Below are 20,835 nucleotides of genomic sequence, written 5' to 3'. Positions count from 1 at the left end.
ATACAGTAGGGGGTCGGAGCGGCTGAAGGAGGTCTCTTCCGCACTTTTGGCCGACATTAAGCTACCCACCCTTTCTGACGAAGACTGAGAGGTTTTGGAGGGTGCGCTCACCACTGAGGAGCTGGCCAAAGCAATTAATGAGCTCCGACCTGGGAAAGCTCTAGGACCCAATGGTCTTCCTATCGTGCTGTACAAGCTCAAACCCGACTGTCTGGGTCAACACTGTAAAAATATGTTTGAGGACTGTAAAGCTCAGGGGAAACTACCAAGAGACCAACGCATAGCAACATTGGTGGTCATCCCTAAAGAAGGAAAACCCAAAGAGCTGTGCTCCTCTTACAGGCCAATATCTCTGTTGAACGCTGAACCCAAAATCCTAGCAAAACTACTCTCCAATATGATCAAGCCGATAATTACCAAACTGATCCACCCAGACCAATCGGGCTTGATGCCGCACCACAACACCGCGCTTAACTTACGGTGACTCCATGGAGTGTTAGGACGCTGCCATACGATCCAGGAGGATGCGGTGGTGGTCTCATTGGATGCCACAATGGGATTCCACACGCTCAAATTGCCTTATATGATGGTGGTCCACAAGAAGATGGGCTTTGGTCAAAATTTCATTGGATGGGTGCGCCTCCTCTACACAGAGCCATTGGCCCAGGTGGTGGTGAACAATAGGATCTCAGAGATTTTCACACTGGGGAGGGGAACGCGACAGGGCTGCCCCCTCCAACCCCTGCTTTTTGCCCTATCCTAGAGCCTCTTGCGGCTTGGATACAAGAAGACCTCTCACTACGGGGGCTCAGATGGGCAGATGGATGGGAGGACCGGATCTTGCTCTATGCGGACGACATACTCTTGTACCTTGCTTCCCCCTCCAAATCCCTTAGAGTTGCCCTAGATATATTCACCAGTTTCGGGAAAAACTCAGGTTACAGCATCAACTGGGGGAAATCATTACTGTACGTCCTACATGGCGCTCCCCCTTGAATACCGCGTGATTATCCGATCAAGGTGGTCGCAGAAGGTTTCATGTACCTCGGAATTTTTATCTCCAGGGATGTGACGACCCGATACAGGAGGAATCTCTTACCACCTCCTGCAAACATTCAAAAGGGAAACCACCATTTGGAAGAGGCTCTCACTGTCCCTACTGGGCCGGGCAGCTCTTTTCAAGATAATGGCGCTGTGGCATTTCTTATATGCCCTCCAAAACTACTCAGATTTAGTCCCACAAAAGTATTTTGCAGATATTGAGGCCACCCAAAGGGACCTGTTGTGGGCCGGAACACCACGCATTTCACTCCAGAAACTTATATTAGGGTGGTACGATGGGGGTATAGTACTCCCTGACATTCGGAAATACTATAGGGCAGCACACCTCTCGGCCATAAATCAGGGCACATACAGCGGTGGGGATGATCCTGGTTACGGGATGGACAGGTGGCTCCTTCCGGGGGGGGGGGGGACTTTGAGGCAGCGCTCTACTCTAAACCTAATAAATATCCTCTCACAGGACCTACAAGCACTCTGTTCAACTCTGGCATATTGTGAACTGCAAACTGTGATCTGCCGACAGACTCACTTTAGCTACCCCGCTCTGGGTCTCGGAAAGGTTGGGTACAATGGGTCGAACAAAAGGGTTCCGCAACTGGGACCTGATAGGGATCTCCCGTATAAAGGACCTATGGGGACCAACTGGTATGGTGACATTTGCCTCACTACAGCAAACATATGTCCAAGCGCAAACGGAATACTTTTGCTACCTACAGATTAGGCACTCACTACAGGCTAACATTTCACCCAGAACAACGCTCCCGAGTCCTCCTCCCTAGAGGACAGATTGCTGGACGGCCATCTTCCGGAGAAGGCTATCTCCCTCACATATAAAAAAACATCTACACCACACCCCTGACCCTCTGCTTGCACTCAAGAGAAAGTGAGAGACTTACGGTCTCGAGATTGATGACGAGGAATGGAGGGAGGCACTCTCTTCCCCCAAAGAAGTGGCAATATCAAAATACTACACTGAGTTTACATCTCTGGTACACGACTAGTATTGATGGGTTGGAGTGTGGACGGACTTTGTAGGAGACAGTGTGGGGAGGAGGGGACATTTCTCCACATACTATGGGAGTGCCATCTAATACAAGACTACAGGACTACTGGAAGCGGGTGCACAACTGTATGCGTATGGTCTGGGGGGTTGACCTGCGACCTGAAATTAAAAGATGCCTTTTGAACATTTGGGAGCCTGCAGACTTGTCTGCAAAAGGCAGAATATGGGCGACACTCGGACAGGTAATTTCAAAACGCAATATAGCGCATTTATAGGGAGCCGGAACACCTCCAACGCTCAGTGCATGGAAGAAAGACATAGACCGGTGTATGCTGCAGGAGAAAACAGTTTATGTAGCCCGGGGTTGTCCCCGGAAATGGATGGCAATTTTGTCCAGATGGGATGAATATCGCGGCAACTTGTGAGAACCTCCCCGATCCCCTCCCTTGACGAGCCATTAATGCCTTAAGTGTTCTCTGTATTACTACCACCTTGCGTACTATGACATCAGAAGTAATATGTTTCTGGGACAATCTGTGAATGCAACACTGTAATAACTGTAAATCGCTGTGTAATGACCAACACTTTTCTATTTGCAATAAAAAGAGTTATTACAAAAAAATTACCAATTAATAAAATGTGATTACCAATTAATATTTAATTAACAATAAATTAATTATCAATACCAATAAATAAAAATAAATAATTACTTAATTACAATCAAATTACTTCCCACTCTATTCCCCCATAAACCCACAACCCGCTACAGAACTAAAACGCAAATGTAAATTAAAAATAATTAATGATTCCTAAAAAATTATATAAATTACTTCCTACCCTATTCCCCTATAAATCCACAACCCGCTAGGGAATTAAAATATGGAAAAAGTAAATAACTCAAAATTCATTACTTAAAAAAAATTCAAACATACATTACAAAAATATTACATACTTTTAAAATTCGATATATTTAATAACTATATTATGACTGTCGATATTACCAACTTCGATATTATGAAAATCGATATTTCTTACCTGAATTTCAATATCCAGCACCACTATATTTTTGCAATTCGATATTCTGTCCATTCTATATAAAAAAACTTGATATTCTGTCCAGTCGATTTTTTTCTCTCAATATTGTATCTAGTCACCGTTGGGTCTGCAGCCAGATATTAGTGCTTCGGCATCATCTATGAAAATAAATGTGATCTTGCACACACTGTTAACATTACCATTCCCAAAAATGTTCTAGGCCGTCAGCCTGACGCACACAAACACACACACAAACACACACAGTAAAGAGTTAATGCTCTCATGCTGGCACACAAACAGGCCTGACTTGTATGTAACATGTATGTATTACCAGGAACGCCCTGCCACACATGATAAATCAATGTAACATTACATAGCATTTTAGCATGTGCTACAGGCCGCATTCTGCTCTGTTGCTCATTGCCCACACTATGGTCCTATTCGAAGGCATGACCAGCTTCTGCATATGATTGTTTAAATTGATGCTTTAATGTATGCTTTCTCTGCGTTACCTTTAAAATTTGAGGAGGCCTAACTGCAGACAACCCAATTTCCCATATGAGCTCTTATGTAATCTGAGAAGTATAATTTTCTGTTAAATTCAACTTTATAAAAAAAAGCAACTTCCTATTAACCCTCTCAGGCCCCTGCCCTGTTGACTTCTTGGATTGTGCCATCTTTCACAAAAGAAGTGGCTGAGTGAAACACTGAAAGGCCTCAATCAGGGTTTTTGAAAGCATACTCACCTGTTATGGTCTCAAGGCGCTTGGGGGTGCGGCGGGGGTGGGGGGGGTGGGGTGGGGGGTGCAGCTCCGGTCATAAACTCAATTTATTATTATTGTTTTATTGAAAAAGAATATATAGGAACATCTTAATATCATAGCAAGACAAACTATTAGGCAATTTACCCAGGTTTTCTCCTGTGCAGTGTCCATAATATGACCCAACAGGCATTTAATTTACAATCCAAGCACGCTTTTTCCTCTTTTTATTCTAGCTCTGCCCCTCTAGTCCAACCACCAACTTCTACAAAGTTGTAATATCCTGCAATCTGGGGATTGCTGATTTTAGATTTTAACTTGGTCATTTTCCTAGCAAGTGGAAGGTTTTTTCCCAATTTAGTGCAACTTTGAAATTTGTGACATGGCCTTTCTACTGCCAGTTGGTCTTATGGTGGACAAATATATTAAATATCAGTGGAGCCTGAAATGAGCCCCTAAAGCTTGTGGCAGGCTTCTTGTTGGCAAAGGTACAGAATGGGTACTTCCTGATCATTAAATTATACTTAATTTTGACACAAATGACGAATATATTTTCAAATTGAAAATGTGTAAAACTAAAAAGAGATTAAATGTTATCAAGCAAAAAAAATAAAAAGTACCTTACCTCTATTTGTTATCACTCAGGACACCAGGTTATTCGCAGTTACCCTCTATAATTCTCTATATAAAAATATGGCTCCCTGTTTTCCATTTTTACTGCTTTTAGAGCTAAATAGAGACAGAAAAACATTTATTTTCATACCTGTATACTTTTTTAAATGTGGATACATTCAGAAATAGGGTAGCTTTTCGAGTTATTCTAAATACTGTTTGCCTTGACTAGCAGGCCAATAGCTGTGTGGATTGATAGGTAAGGGGGTTAAAAAGAAAGGATTTTGAGAAAAGAGGCTTAAACAGCAGTCGATATGCATAAGGCTGATACTGAAATTAGCATGAAGACGTAGATTCCCGGTCCCTCCCTCTTACCTCTCTGCCTCAGTGGAGCCGGTGGAGCAGAGCAGCCTGGAGCTCCGGCGCGGCCGCACGGCTCGGGGGCTTCTTCGAGGCAGGCTGGGCTGCGGCGGGGGGGGCTGCTGGTCATCAGCAGACCCCTTCGGTTCTGTTCAGCAACCCTATTGGAGGCGAGAGGAATCCTGGAGAGGATCAGGTGAAATACTGCACTGAGGTGGAGGTTTGCCGCATCCCCACTTCAACAGTGGATCTCACAAGTAAGGTTGGGGGGAGGGGGAAGACACGGAGACAGATAAGCCCAGCAGTGGGAAAGCCCCTAACAAGAAACCAACCTCAAAGAGCGTGAGCAGGAAACGGGGGAAAAGCCAGAAATCAGGAAAGAAACTACAAGCCCCAGAATGCCCAGCTATAGAGGGTGTTAAGCTTGGGGAAGGAACTACTACTGCCAGTATAGAAAGCAGTAAAACTAATCAGAGGGCAAGCAGCAGTAGTAGCGGTAAGGAGGTGGGTAAAGGCACCAAAACCAGGGGTAGTTCTCAGAAGGGGGCTAACACTAGATATTCCAATAGCGCCACCGGAAGGATAACCCCCTCTTTGCGCTCATTCTTTAAAGTTTTGCCCCAGGTGTTGGATTTGCTACCTGCTACAGTTACAGATACATCTGTTCACTCGCCCACAGTTTTTCCAAATACACCTAAGCCTTCAGGCCCTCTCACTGACAGCACCATCACTACTACCCCCACACTAGCTTTAAAGATGGCTGTGTTACCCCCTCTCCCTGAAATGGGAGTTGAGGGCGATGCTGGCTGTGAGCAAGCTCAAACGGGTCAAAAGGAGGGGGCTGATGCGGATGGCAAGAGTGGGAAGGCAAACAGGGCCGGGAGCACATTGGAGGCACTTGTAGCGTCAATAGCATCTATGAGGGCAGAAATCAGGAATGATTTCCTGATATCTAAGACCAATCAGAGCGAGATACGAGCATCATGCGAGGTCCTGGAGAGGAAAGTAGATGGGCTGAGTGAAAGGACAGAGGTACTCGAGGGCTCTGTGGGGCTTTTGAAGTCTAGTCTAGAGGTTGCTGAATCCAAGATCCAAAACCTACAGCGAGAAGGAGATGCTATGAGAGATAGAGTTGAATCGTTGGAAAACTACTCACGGCGGAACAACCTGCGACTTCTGAAGATACCGGAAGGAAAGGAAGGGGGGGATGTCAAGGCCTTCTTGATCAAAGTCCTGAAGGACTCACTCAATCTCGAGGAATCCATCGAGGAGCTTGATAAAGATATCCAACGAATACATCGGGACCCGTTCCGCTTAAACCCTGGCAGAACGAAGCCTAGGAAGATTCTGATTAATTTCCTTACTTATACACTGAAGGAAAAAATCTTAAATCTTAAATTAAAAGCAAAATCGCTAAAGGGCCCGACTTCTCTTTCAAAGTACGGTCTGATCTCTCCATATCCACTCTGGACAGACAGTGGGAACTGGGCCAGAGGATGGACAAGTTCAGGTCTTTCGGTGCAACTGTACAGATGAGGTTTCCCGCATTTTTGCGGGTTATGTACAACAACAAGATGCACAATGTTAGATCCCCTTTGGAGGCTGATGAATTGTTGGAGTCCATTAGCATTCACTCTCAGGGTGGAGTTTAGCGGCGCAACACTCAGATTAGGCTTCAATCTTGCTCCCATCTCCTCCCTCCACGGGTAGGATACATTAGTTGACCTATAATTATCATGTTTTCTTCGGTCATTTGACGCCCAGATCCGAAAATCCTCTGAGCTTGTACGGAAGTGGGGTAGAATATATAGTGTTGAGGAGACAGAAAGGGAGAATTAGGGGTGTTTTAAAGGCACGAAACATTAATATAAAAAACATCTCTTTTCTCTCTTGTTCACACAAAACAGGGTGATGCATTGGGGTTTAAAAAAGGGGGAAAAGGGGGGGGGAAGTAGGGGTTTTTGTTTGGGTTCTCTGAAAACAATCCAACCGTGTTTGTTTGCTCCAGGAGGGTTCAAGGAGTACTAAGCGGTGCAAAAGGGGAAGGGTGTCGGAGGACGCAAATCCGGCTTTAAATCTGGTCGGAGTAAGTATGGGAGGGTTCTTCAGAAGTGGGGAGGAGGAAGTGGGGGGGGTGGTAAAAAAATAAAAAAACCTCAGGAGTCAGACCTTCTTATTTCAGTTCTGTGTCCTAGCTGGGTATACTTTCAGCCTTGGGAAAATAAGATTATCAGGAGGAAGGATATGGGGAGGAGGACGGATATCAAATGATGACCTCTGTTCAATTTTTGTCATGGAATGTCAATGGTTTTCACGTGGGGAGCAGAAGAGAGCGTATTTTACAATATCTAAGAGACTCCCCCGCGCAGATCGTTGTCATTCAGGAGACACATCTTCTAAAAGCAGAGGCCACCATACTCCTAAAAAAGCAGAGATGGGTAGACAAATTTATATGCACAGACCACAATGCTAATATAAGAGGAGTACTCCTACTCTGTAAAAAATCAGCGAAGGTTCAGATTTTGGACTATAAGGAGGATCAGAGTGGGAGATGGCTCCTGGTGAGAATCTCCATTGATGGTTGGGTGTGTATATTGGTTGAGTATTACGGCCCAATATTGATGACCTGTCTTATTTGGAGACTTTAAGGAACCATCTGATAACCTCCCAAGACCCTATTATTTGGGCGGGGGACTTCAACATCGTGCTTAACCCAAAACTTGATAAATCTACCAATTCTAGAGCCTGCACGTCTTCCAAATCCAGACAGATTCTCATAGGAACTATGATACAGCAGGGTTTGGCAGATTTGTTGAGGGAAAGGGCAGGTAATAAATTTGGGGTTTACTCCAGGAACCTCAAATATAAGCACAAATCAAGAATTGATTATGCGCTATTCAGTTACTGCCTTAAGAATTCCTTGTCTGGGATAAACTATCTTCCCTCCCACCTCTCTGACCATTCTGCTCTCTTATTCACTCTTAAACTTGAAGCCCAGATCAAACATCCATCCTGGTCATTCGACCGTACTATCCTATTGGAAGAAGAGGAAGTCAGTTTTCTGGCAATTGAGACCACCTCATTCCTGGAGACTAATCTAGAATCCGCGACACTAGTTACGGTCTGGGAGACACTGAAAGTCTTTTTGCGAGGATGTATTACAAACAGAGCCTTCCACCGGCACAGAATTTATCGGGAGAAGATTAAGAACCTGGAGCAGGAAATGGAGTCGATCGAGCAGAGGCTTGGGGCCTCAATAGGGTCGCCTGACGAGCAAAAAAAGCTGGGCGAGCTGAAAAAACAATTGGAGAACATCCTTCAAGAAAGAGTGACTAAGAGATGGGAGGCGAGTAAGATCTCCCATTTCGAGTTTGGGGTGGCTGCGGGCAGGTTATTTGGCATGGAAGGTTAAGGCAGACCAAGCCCAAAATTATATCAGAGAAATCATGGTCGAGGGTGAGAGTGTAGCCAGGATGTCTAACCAGGAGATAGGTACTGCTTTTAGGGAGTTTTTTGAGGGGATCTACAGGGAAGACACCCCGAACGATCAGCTAGCAAGGGATACATGGTTAGACCAGCTTCCCCTACCATCTCTCTCAACAGTACAGAGCAAATGCCTGGAGATGGAAATGTCTGAGGCCGAAGTTAGTAAAGTTGTCAGGCAACTCAAGCATGGGAAGGCGGCAGGCCCTGATGGGTTGCCAGGTGAGCTATATCGAGCCTTGGGTGATGTTATCGCCCCTACACTGACAGCCCTTTTTAACGGGATCCTTAGGAAGGGGGAAGCACCCCCAAAATCTTGGGGTGAGGCGACCTTAGTTCTGATCCCCAAACCAGGGAAGGACCCAACTGAGTGAGGGTCCTACCGACCGATATCACTTTTGAATAGCGACTACAAGATCTTCGCTTCCATCATGTCAGCGAGATTGGGGTCAGTAATAGGGGAAATTGTCCACCAAGACCAGAGGGGTTTTATTAAAGGGCGTCAGCTATCTGACTTTACGTATGATCTGGTGGGGGCAATAGATATTGCTTCAGCTTTCTCTCTTCCATTGGCCACACTCACCTTAGACGCGACTAAAGCCTTCGATAGGGTCAATTGGCCATATTTGGCTGCAGTGCTGAAGAAGTTTAACTTTGGCGAGAAATTTTGTCGGGCCGTCACTCTTATGTATGATGCCCCATCGGCAAGGCTGCTGATCAATGGTGCCTTGACAGAATCTTTTTAAATCATGAGGGGCACGAGGCAGGGCTGCCCGCTCTCTCCCCTTCTCTTTAATTTGTACATCGAACCGTTTGCTCAGCTCTTACGGGAAGATGAAAACATTCCATCATTCAGATTTGGGGAGTGGGAGAGGCGGGTCGCACTTTATGCAGACGATATTCTCATCCTAACGTCTGATCCGGAGGCATAATTTCCTGCGGTTATCAAGAGGGCTGAAGAGTTTGGTCGCATTTCGGGGTATGAGATCAATGCCAGCAAAACTGATATCATGGCGTGGAATATCCCTAATTTACAGCTGGATGTGACCAACTCTATGCACTAACCGAAGAAGTAGGTGACATTGCTCAAGCCAACTTAGAGAGAGTTTACAATGAATGTAGGAAGCTACTAAAATCTTGGTCCAATCTCCCACTTACCATACTGGGCAGGGTGAGTTTGATAAAGATGTATATCCTCCCCAAATTTACATTCATTTTCAATACTATTCCCCTGGCCTTTGATGTTAAAACCTTAAATAAGTGCCAGAGAGAGATAAATTCTTTCATTTGGAATTATAAATCATCGAGGGTGGCATGGAAGAAGTTGAGGAGGAGGAGGGAAAAGGGGGGGCTTGCTTGCCGGATTTGCAGTACTATGCATGGGCTTTTCAGGTGTCCCATTCTATAATGCTTTTAAAAACACCATCGAATGCATCTGCTGGGACAATGTTTAAAGCCATGTTGGTAGGAGCTGCGTTACCAACTGACGGATACCTGTTTAAATTTGGGGACCAACATTTTTTTTTAAAAATCAAGTTAAAAATTCTTCTGTCCCTGGCGAAAGCCTGGGTACAGATTAAGAAAAGATTAGGTTTGCCGTATTTCTCTAATTACGCACCTGTGTGGGACTCCCCGGGCCTCCCACTATGTCTAAAAGACAGGCTAGCGATCCCAGTGAGGGATGGAGGGATAACAAGATGGGGAGAATTGTTGGCAGGAGGGTCGCTGAGGTCTTGGGAGGAGCTACGGGAACAGCTGGGCCCTGGGTTCTCTAGATTTAAGTACTTACAATTAGACAGCTGGGCCAGGGTCTTGTGTAGGAAAGGGATACCACTTGGGAAGAGTAGTAGCCTGGACAACAGTTGGTGGAACGACAAGGGGGGGGGTAAAGAGGTGGCCCAGTGGTACTGGAGTTTGTTGGAGGAGGCTGATGGGGAGTTTACTCTTCCCAATGAACTGTGGGGGGAAGAGTTAGGCGCCCAGTGTGTAGAAACTTGGATAAGATCTTTCACCCTCCTATACAAAATTGTTAAACCAGCATGGCTGAGACGTAACCAGCTGTTCACGACACACCCGGCCTACCTATCACCCCAGAGACTGTCTAAATTCCTCCCAGGCAAGAAATGCAACAAGTGTAATTACATCGAGGCCTCGGACGTGCATATGTTCAAGGACTGCCCTTAGATCGCCCGGTTTTGGGAGGAAGTGAAAGTAACCTTAGACTCTATCATAAATACATCTTTGTCCATCACACTGCCATTAATTATCTTTGGCTTGGACGCTAGTATTACTGGTCAGGCAAGATCTTTTCTGTTTTATGCAGTTTTGCTAGCCAGGAGACAAATATGTAAAGTCTGGGCGGAAAACACGGCGCCATCACACGCAAGCTGGTTGTCGTCAATGTATGAAACATCTAAGGTGGTCATGGCCAGAACTTGTAGCAAACGTAACTTGGCTTTTTGGGACCTGTTGGTCCAGTGGAGATAGTGTCCGGGCTTTTTTTTTTTTCCCCGGTCCTATGATTATGCCTATTCTACTCCAAGGACCCCCTCCGTTCCATCGTCGGTCCTACAGGTTATAAATACCAAGATGGAGTAAGTGCAAGCCCATTACCATCCACACCCTCCATCTCTCAAGGTCCATCTACTGCCAATCCTCATAAACCGTCTCACCGAGCGGGTGATAGTTAAAATCTCGAGTATCTCGGAGTGCGACACGCTAGGTGGTTGGCAGTTACTTGAGAGAAGGGCAAGGCAAATGAGGACAAAAAAAAAAAATGAAAATGGTTTGTCTATAGATATAATTTAGTAAGAAAATTGATTATTATTTAAGGAGGATGTGAGTCGTTCCTAAGTAATAAGTCGGATAAAAGAAACAGCTTCAATAATTTAAAACTGTCCCCCACCATTGTAGCTGTGGCACAGAACAAACAGGCTTAATTTTGAAAATTGTGCAGGCATTTTACAACACTAATGGAGTCAAAACGTCTAAACACAATACAACCAAAAAAATCTCACAGCCAATTTCTAAGGATTATGAAAAACAATAATAGGAAAAAATAAATCAAAACCACTACAATCCTATTATGGGGGAAGGAGATATGAATTTAAAAATATTTGAAGACAAAAAAGCACCAAACAACAGTAAAGTGTTCATCAGAAATCACTGTTCATGGTTTACTGGGACGTAGGCACAGTTTCAGGCTGATTGTGATGGGGCCAATCGGGTCAGCCTGCTCAAAGTTTTTACTTTCTATCTTGGCCAATTATGCCGTGTTTTAGGAGTCAGAGCACATACACTCGAGAGTGAGCAGCAGTGCCTTAGTACACAGAGCTAAGGTTGTGCGAGTTCAAGTACCAGGATGATCAGCCCTAAAAACATGGGGGGACTGAGCAAAAAGTGGCATGTTCTCGGACATTTGTATTTTGTGGACATGGTTTTCCAAGCCTTGGCATTTCTCCAAATGGAATGTAAGTAGCCAGGAGACGTTGTAGTGGAATTTTCCATTTCAGAGTATTATCAGTTTGACGTAGGCCTGTCAAGCAATACTGCTTATAGCGACAACCAACCTCATGGCAGCATTTCTATTCCCTTTTATTTTACTTACGCCATTTATAAAAGAGACCAATCTTACGCAGACAAGTCAACCCTGCTGCGAAGCTGCTAGGCCACATACTCTATGGAATAAAACATCTCCAGATTCATTTTGTGGTAGTGAAAATACAATCTATAAGAGTTTATTAGATATTTCCATCACAATATTTCCCTCTTTTCTCTAAGTCTCCTAGCCATGTAGAAGTTCTGTCTGGCATGGGGGTCAATTGTCTTTGCCAGCTTTTTAGAATTACCATTCTGACTTGTGACTAACTCTACTATCGCTGCCCATTTAATCTCCATAAACAGCCCCAGAATGCCACTGATTCTTCTTTTTCCTACCAAACCTATTAAAGCCACTGGCATTACACACAGCTGATTTTTCCCCAGTCCTGGAGACCTCTAATTGACACCAACGTGACAGAACTGACTCTGTCCCAAAAAGCCAGAATTTTTGAGCCCCCAAGACAACATATACCTGAATTCTCCTGCTTCCTCAGCCTTTGAGAGGCACTCTAGTGTCATGTGACTGACTCTACCCCAGGCTTAAAGGGTCTTCAGTAGCTGCATCCGGCGGGGAAAGCTCTCAGTTTCCCTGTAGACTGGTTGGCCTAATGGGCAGTGAAAGCAGCACCTCACCCCAGTCCTGTGTCTGTAGAATGAACTAAAGCACTTTTATTATAATTTCATTTTGCCCCAGGCGCTGATTGACTCCGGTGCTGAAGACTATGCCGGAGGTCTGAAGGAATGGAGGAGGAAAAATGGAACAAACCCGCTGCATGGTGACTGGGGATTCCGGTGCACTGCCTGCAAATACGTATTCAGCTTTTTGGAAAAAAACGTGGCTAATGATCAGAGCGATGTGAGTGTTAAAGCATGAGGCTGTGCGTGAAGTCCCCAAGTCCCCTCAAAAGCCCAGTCGTAGGAGTGCCTGAATGTATCCCATCCCTGAGTCACGCAGGCCTCGGGTGACTGGCCCTGTATTCCTGTGGACGCAGCACAAGGATTTTTGTGGGGTTTGGAAAGACACATTTCACAGTTTTTTGTGTGAACCCTTTCTGAAGAAGAAAGTTTGTTTGACATCATGGGGACTTTCATTAGTAGTAAAATTATGAACAGAGAGCCCCAAATATGTCCTGACCAGGGCCCCAAAACTTGTTAAAACAATACTGGTTCCAAGTGTGTCCCCAGCTTTTGCAATACAACAATAGCCGTGTTCCGACCCTGTCAGCCATACAGCCCTATAGGATATAGGTCATATGTTCTGTACCACAGGACCTTGGGCTCATACAGTCTAGGAAGGCAGGCTCTGTTCACCTATATCAACCCCGGAGCAGCAACATTGTTCTAGAGGTGACTTTGTAACCCAGGCGCCAGTCACTTCAGCAATTCAGTCCAGGGTCTACCTCCCTTCTCTTAATCTTAGCCCCAGCCCTTTCAGTGTGCAATAAATCAAATTCATATTTCACAAATAAACACGTGCATTTGATTAACCCCCCCCCTTTTGTTTTCTGTCTCCTTGTTCCCCCGACTCCCCCTCACCTGCTGCAGGAAGAGATCAGTAGGGCACTGGACGATTTGTGCAACACAGTATTTTTTTTAATTAGGATGCCCTGCAAAATGGGGATCAGAAGATTCAAGACTGCGATTATGAAGGCTTTCAAGGGCCACCAGGATTCAGCAACATTCTGTGCCAATGTGCACCTGTGCAGCAGAGCAGGTAAGCATCATTCCGGGGCCTTAGAAGTGATTCTCCTCCAGGAGTCAGAGGTGGGTTACTCAAAACATTGACCAGGTGGATAGTGCCACAAGCCGATGTCTCTGAGGCAACAGGTGCCTGTGTTCTTTCGCTCAATTTCTAGGCATGCTAACAACAACTTAAGGATGATGACAGAGGTAGGTGCAGTGTGCACACATATCTTCTCAGTTGTCTTAAACACTGCAAAACCTCTGGGTTCTGATGACATTCTCAATATAAAATCTGTTTAACCAATATTAATCAAGTTAGTTTTGTTGATTCAGCTTTACAGAAAAGCCATACAATAATAAAACATACAATACAAGCTGCAATTAATGCCCCAGCTGATGTAATCATTATAAGATTCATTTCCTCAATAATGCAGAAAGCTGAAAGATAAAAGGACGCTCCTGGGCACAGAACACAAATGTGTTAAAACAAGGATATTGCTCTCATACAAAAGGGATTTAGCCAAGGAAAATCTCATGTAACTAAGCAAATACTACTAATAAGTGCTTTAATAAGTCTAATAAGTAGTGTTAAGACTAAGTGGCCTATTACGATGTAAGGCAAAAGGCTACCAGACAGCTCATTGGTGCGGTCCACCCAACATCTGCTGCTGCGGCCAGACAACCGCATTACGATGCGTGCAGGAGGAGGACTGTCGGATGGACGGTAATCCCTACAATAGGGGCAGCGCCTGCTCAGGCACCGCCGTAGAGCTTATGATGTCCCTTTCCTTCTGCCTTTCTATGGTGGTCCAACCACCAAAGAAAGGCAGATGGAAAGGGACTTTGGGGGCCGCTAGCAGGGTCCCTTTCCCTCCAGGGCCTCCGTTATGGGCCCTGACGGGCACCTGAGGTACCCCAAAACATGGATGTATCATGTGGCAGGCACCGCATGATGCCTGCCACACGGTGCATGGATGTTTCAAAAGTGTATTTTTCCTATCATGGTTTGTGGTGCGGCCCGCAGCACAAGCAGCCACAATAGGAAAGATACACTTTTTGATCACCTTGAAAATGGTCACATCATAATCAGGGAAAGGGGACCTCCGACTCCTTGTCCGGTGCTCCCGTTACTGAAACAATGACGATCAGATGCTCGTCTGACCTGCATAATAAGGATTTCTCAGAACCTTTTTGCGTATTTCATGTCAGTTGCGTATTGCTAGGTTTTCCAAGCCTTGACACACTGGGTTTGTATCGAATAAGACATTTGTAAGATTTTCGGGCTTCCATTAGTTGTGCCTCACCCTCCTGTATTCTTCTTCTATTTCTGAGGGTGACGGTAAGTGCTTTCTGTTTTTCAGCACATTTGTCGTCATATCAGTCATGATAAGAGTCTTGGACTACAATGCCTCTACTGGCTTTATGTTTGAATAGTACTTGCTCGGTGATTGTGAGAAATGATTTGAAGGATTCAGTCATTGCAAGGCCATCGGGTGAGAAGCTGTGCCAATGCAGCTACTATGTAAACCTTTTGCTCTTATAAATCTTATAGGTTTTTGGTTAAATTAATTTTATAATTCCAGAACTGCTGGGTTTGAATGGATCAATGTGCTCCTCTGTGAAAGGGCATAACCCAGGGGTGAAATGCTGAACGCCCAAAAAGACACATCTATAGGCTTTAGGGAGGGATACTACTAAGGTGATATTCACAAACTGCAATTTGAAGTATTTAAAGTAGTACTACACATATACTTCGAAATGCTAGTAACATATGCAGAGATCTCCTTCAAGGCGGCGAAGATCTCCACACATCTAAGGGTTTAATTTACGTGTGAATGCGGGGAGTGGTGGAAAAATGAGAAATAATTACTCAAAATATGAGGACTTTAGGGAAGCATGAATCAAAGTATATTGAGGGAGATGTAAATAAAAACACACTCCATAAAAGAGTAAGACCATTGCGATTCACAAACTACACTTCTAAAGTTACTACAGTCTGAAAACAAGGTGTAAATATGCGGCAGTCTAGCATTGAGTTAGGTCCAGCAACACACATGACTGCTCACAGGTGCTGCAACACACTCCCATAGAAACTAATTGAGTCAGGGACTTGACATTCAATACCATAGGAAATAGGGCTAAAATGAATAAGTTTTGCAATTTTTAAATGAAATGATTATTTATTTTTTTACTGTTAAAAATTATATAAATTAATAATGAACTATTTTAAAATGTATATTGTTAAAATAGGCACACATTAAATATTATCAAGGAATAAACCATGTATGCAGATGTGTAGAATCTTCACCTCTCACAAATCCTGGCTCCTCCCCACACTCAACAATGGTAATGAACAGCGTATTACACTCTACTCATCTGCATATTGTATTTGAACCCGTATTTCACAGGGATCTGAAACGTTTGGTAAATATTTCACTATTGTCTGTGAAATAAGGATCCAAGACCACTCTGAAGAGCTTTAACATTTCCAGAGGTAGTAGGATTATATTGTATGGAGGACCAAACTTTACAGCAGGTTTATCAAAATTATGGAGCAAAACATGAAAATTATGTGGTACATTTTCTGTCAGTTTTTTATCCATTTGAGATAGATACAAAATTATGGTGAACTTTCCAAATTTGGCAAATTAAGTGGCAAACGCATTGAATCCATAATTATACAGTAAAAAGCTACAGCCACAGAATCACCTACATCCACTGACTAAAACCTTTACCCACTGATTTATTAAAAATTATTCCAATAAGAGTAAACAAAGCCTGAATATTCTAATTCCAATAAGTGATCGTTGTTAGCTATACTTTGAAAAAAATAGCTTTTTAAATCTAACCACCCCCTAAAAAAGCAGTTAATAAATATATAACAGGTCCCATGCATACTATGGTTCTATATTGCCATGTTGGGATTCTGGTGGCATTTACAAACAAGTAGTCCTTTAACCTTGTGGGTTATTATCATGCCATCAGAGCCCCTTTATGGCAATATTGATCCATATTACCACATTGCACATGTATCCATTATGCATTCTCTCTCTCTCTCTCTCTCTCTCTCTCTCTATATATATATATATATATATATATATATATATATATATATATATATATATATATATATATACATGCATATATATATAGACAAAGGTGAATGGCAGTTGCCTGTGGGCTCCAAAACACTATTGGTGCTTGGTGAATTGCGAGACTCCCACCAATGCCACCAAATATCCTGAGTCTCTTGAAATTTCCCATAGAGAGAAATTCCTTTATCCAGGCCAAAGTACAAACATTGATGGGTTTCGGATGCAACTAGACTTAGTCACAATGAGTGACGCCATTTTCCCTTGCTGTATATACAACTTTAGTGCAACATCTATCACCTTGTATGTCCCTACACGTCAGCTACGTTCAGCTCAATCTCATAACCTGGTGATCCCCAGGTATAAGAAAAGTGCCTGGGGTGGTAGACGTTTTTTGGTTGGGACAACTAAACTCTGGAATTCTCTTCCCCAAATGTTAAAAGACGAGAATCACCTGTTGGCTTTCAGGAAGGTACTAAAGACTTGGGGCCTCATTTATGAGAAATGACGCATCGCTGCGTGAAAGCAGCGATGCGTCACTTCTCAGTGCGCACCCCTTGCGACATACCTAATGCCTCATATTTAATGTATGACGCATCATGTTGCAAGGAGTTACAGATACGTCAGTATTTCTGACGTATCTGTAAGCGCACAAATGACGCATTGTTGGAGTGTGTCACAAAAGTGACGCAACTCAAGCAATGCTTCCTTTCACATGGGGCAAGCCCATTGTGAAAGGGCTTGCGTCAGTCTTACGCCTGCTGTGAGGCAGGCGCAAGATTTTGACGCAACAGTGTCCTAGAAGTGACGCAGTGAAATCTCATAGATTTCACTGCGTCACTATTACGAGGCTTTTTGCGGGGGAACGCCCCCACTGCATACATTATACCTGACGCAGGTATAATGTAGCGCAGGGGTTAACAAAGTGACGCATCTGCTTAGATGCGCCACTTTGTAAATAGTGCGCAACAGGAGGCATGTTTTACGCTGCCGATGCGTCACAAAAAGTGACGCATTGGAAGCGCAAAACTGACGCAAGGCCTCATAAATGAGGCCCTGGGCTCCTTAACCTCTGACTTTAGCCAAGATCTTATGACTTTCATTTTATCTGTTGAGACTAGTGCCTTGACACCTTCGGGTAATTAGTTTGCGCTTTCTAAATCTCTTTTTTATTTAATTTCATAGACATAAAAGGCATGCTTCCTGCTCCGATAAATATAAAGATAATTCATCCTCCAATATGTACCTTTCAAAATTGTATTTCATAAAGTCAATCATAATTGTCTTTCGGTTGTCAAATTTATGATCGCTCAATCATTTGCAGGGCAATCCTCCCATGCCAGAATCACATATAAGGGTAACTTGGATTCAAGAGCTCCCACTAACTCCTATATCACAGGGCCAATTAATTAAAATCATGCTCCGTAAGTATCATACTGACCATTTTAAAACAAAGTGGCTCATGTCTCAAAACATTGAACAAAAATAATGTAAAGCTTTGTAAATTACAATTGCTCAAAAATATCTATTTGTACATTGAACTTCTACATCATGCATTTAAATAGTGCACTTCCAAACTTCTTCTTTAGTTCTCAATAACACCCAAAAGGGCAAAGAAGAAATATATTATTTTTGTTCAATGTTTTCAGACATGAGCCCCTTTTTTATGGTTGATGTTGCACTAAAGCTGGATATACACCACTGGAAAATGATGTCACTCATTGTGAACAAGGCTAGTTTAGCTGAAATGCGTCAATGTTTGTACTCCTTGGCCTGAATTAATTATGAATTTACTGAACCACTTCTGGAGTGCCGGTGTTTCTTTAGAAACATTTGAGAGAAACAGTATGTATGTACATCTATCTATCTATCTATCTATCTATCTATCTATCTATCTATCTATCTATCTATCTATCTATCTATCTATCTATCTATCTATCTCTCTATCTATCTATCTATCTATCTATCGGAGAATAAACACACTTTAAAAGCACCTACTTGGGTCTGTGTCCGTACTGTGGAGCTATCTTCAATATGCAGTGGAGAAACTGCGATATATATATATATATACACACACATATTTTAATACAGTTATGTTCAATTAGTTTGTGAAATGTATTAGCTTACTTATGTTTATTTTTGCCAACTATATTCATCTATACTAATATAATAGAGAGCCCAAACCTTTGAGGCGGGTAATCTCAGGAACCACAGCACCAATCACAACACCCAATACAGCGTTGGAAAGGGCAGTTGCAGCAGAAGGACATAGGCTATGCAGACCCCCACCATATACATTTAAAAGGTAAAAGAACCATGCCAGCAAAGTAGTCCCTTATGGGCGTGTCTGCGTTGTGTTGTGGGCGTGTGCTGGGGGCGTGACAAATGCTGGGGGCGTGTGGTACGTTCCGCCCTTCATGCCATGTCTCATATTTTGTGGGCGTGTGCTGGGGGCGTGGGCGTGTGCGGGGCGCTGGATTACGGGGAAATAGCGAGCGTTGTGCCCAATATTTCATTGTTTTTTCTTCCCAGGTTCTGTACATTCCAGCTCCGGGTGTCCACCCTGCTCCCTTTAAATACCCCTGCACCCCATAATCATAACCCACCCTTACTCCTTAAAATACCCCAACACCCTTAAACACTAACCCATCTTAACCCTATAAATATACCCTGTACCCCAAAACCCAAACCTATCCCCAAACCCTAAAAATACCCCTGTTCCCCAAAACCCAAACCTAGCCCTGAACCCTATAAATACCCCTGTACCTCAAAACCCAAACCCACTCCTGAACCCTAAACCCACCCCTGTGCCCCAAAACTCAAACCTAGCCCTGAACCCTAAAAATACCCCTGTACCCCAAAACCCAAACCTACCCCTGAACCCTAAAATACCCCTGTACTCCAAAACCCAAACCTAGCCCTTAATCCTTAAAATACCCCTGTACCCCTAAACCCAAACCTACCCCTGAACCCTAAAAATAACCCTGTACCCCAAAACCCAAACCTAGCCCTGAACCATCAAAATAACCCTGTACCCCAAAACCCAAACCTAGCCCTGAACCCTAAAAATACCCCTGTACCCCAAAACCCAAAACTAGCCCTGAACCCTTAAAATACCCCTGTACCTCAAAACCCAAACCTACCCCTGAACCCTAAAAATAACCCTGTACCCCAAAACCCAAACCTAGCCCTGAACCATCAAAATAACCCTGTACCCCAAAACCCAAACCTAGCCCTGAACCCTAAAAATACCCCTGTACCCCAAAACCCAAAACTAGCCCTGAACCCTTAAAATACCCCTGTACCCCAAAACCCAAACCTACCCCTGAACCCTAAAAATACCCCTATACCCCAAAACCCAAACCTAGCCCTGAACCCTAAAAATACCCCTGTTCCCCAAAACCCATACGTATCCCTAAACCCTAAAACTACCCCTGTACCCCATAACCCAAAACTATATCTGAACCCTTAAAATACCCAAACACCCCAAAACATATACCTCAGTACCCCAAAACATGTACCCCTATACCCATACTTACCTTATCCAAACATTTAAAAAAACCATGCTTTTACCATTCATGCATTTACAACGAATTTCGTTGTAAATGTATGCGTGGTAAAAGCATATAAAATGTAATGCCAAGCGTTATAATGGCATTGCGGAGTCATGGTACTTTCGTAATGAAAGTATGCGGAGTGATGGTATGCGGAGAGAAAGTTGCGGAATAATGGGTGTTTACCCGCCCCCGGTAAGTACATTGGTGGCACGGCGGCCCACATCTCCAGCAACATACTCATATTTTTTCACCACCGATTTGAAAAATGCACAGGTCTCTCTCATTGATGGCCAGCACTGACATACACTTTTAGACACACTTCCCGCAACAAGTTCTAGAATTGCGAACTTTAGAGCTGGGGAGCTACGTTCGAATCTCGGCATCAGCTTAACATCCTGTGATTCCAGGCAAATTGCTTTGTCTCCCCGTGCCTACCACAAATGAATGTGTCCTTCTGTATTGTAAATTGTGCTCATGCCATGTTGTCGAGTTTGCGCTATATAATATTGCAAGGAAAAATAAAGTAGGGAAACTCGAGTTCACACACTACTGAACGCGCACTCTTAAGTGCATCAGCAGTGCACTGT

The 20,835-nt window shown here is 43.8% G+C and overlaps 1 protein-coding gene across 1 annotated transcript in view; it reads left to right on the top strand.

Annotated features, from left to right (window-relative positions):
• The window catches only part of LOC144791996 (uncharacterized), a 125,987-nt gene that overhangs the window by 64,286 nt on the left and 40,866 nt on the right, over positions 1–20,835 (top strand). The window contains exons 6-7 of the mRNA XM_078666864.1: positions 12,611–12,772; positions 13,462–13,630. Of these exons, the coding sequence (XP_078522990.1) occupies positions 12,611–12,772; positions 13,462–13,630 (331 nt within the window). The remainder of the gene's footprint in view (positions 1–12,610; positions 12,773–13,461; positions 13,631–20,835) is intronic.

Source organism: Lissotriton helveticus, chromosome 11 (genome assembly GCF_964261635.1).
Source record: "Lissotriton helveticus chromosome 11, aLisHel1.1, whole genome shotgun sequence".
Classification (NCBI taxonomy): domain Eukaryota; kingdom Metazoa; phylum Chordata; class Amphibia; order Caudata; family Salamandridae; genus Lissotriton; species Lissotriton helveticus.
This window is presented reverse-complemented; position numbering and strand designations above follow the sequence as displayed.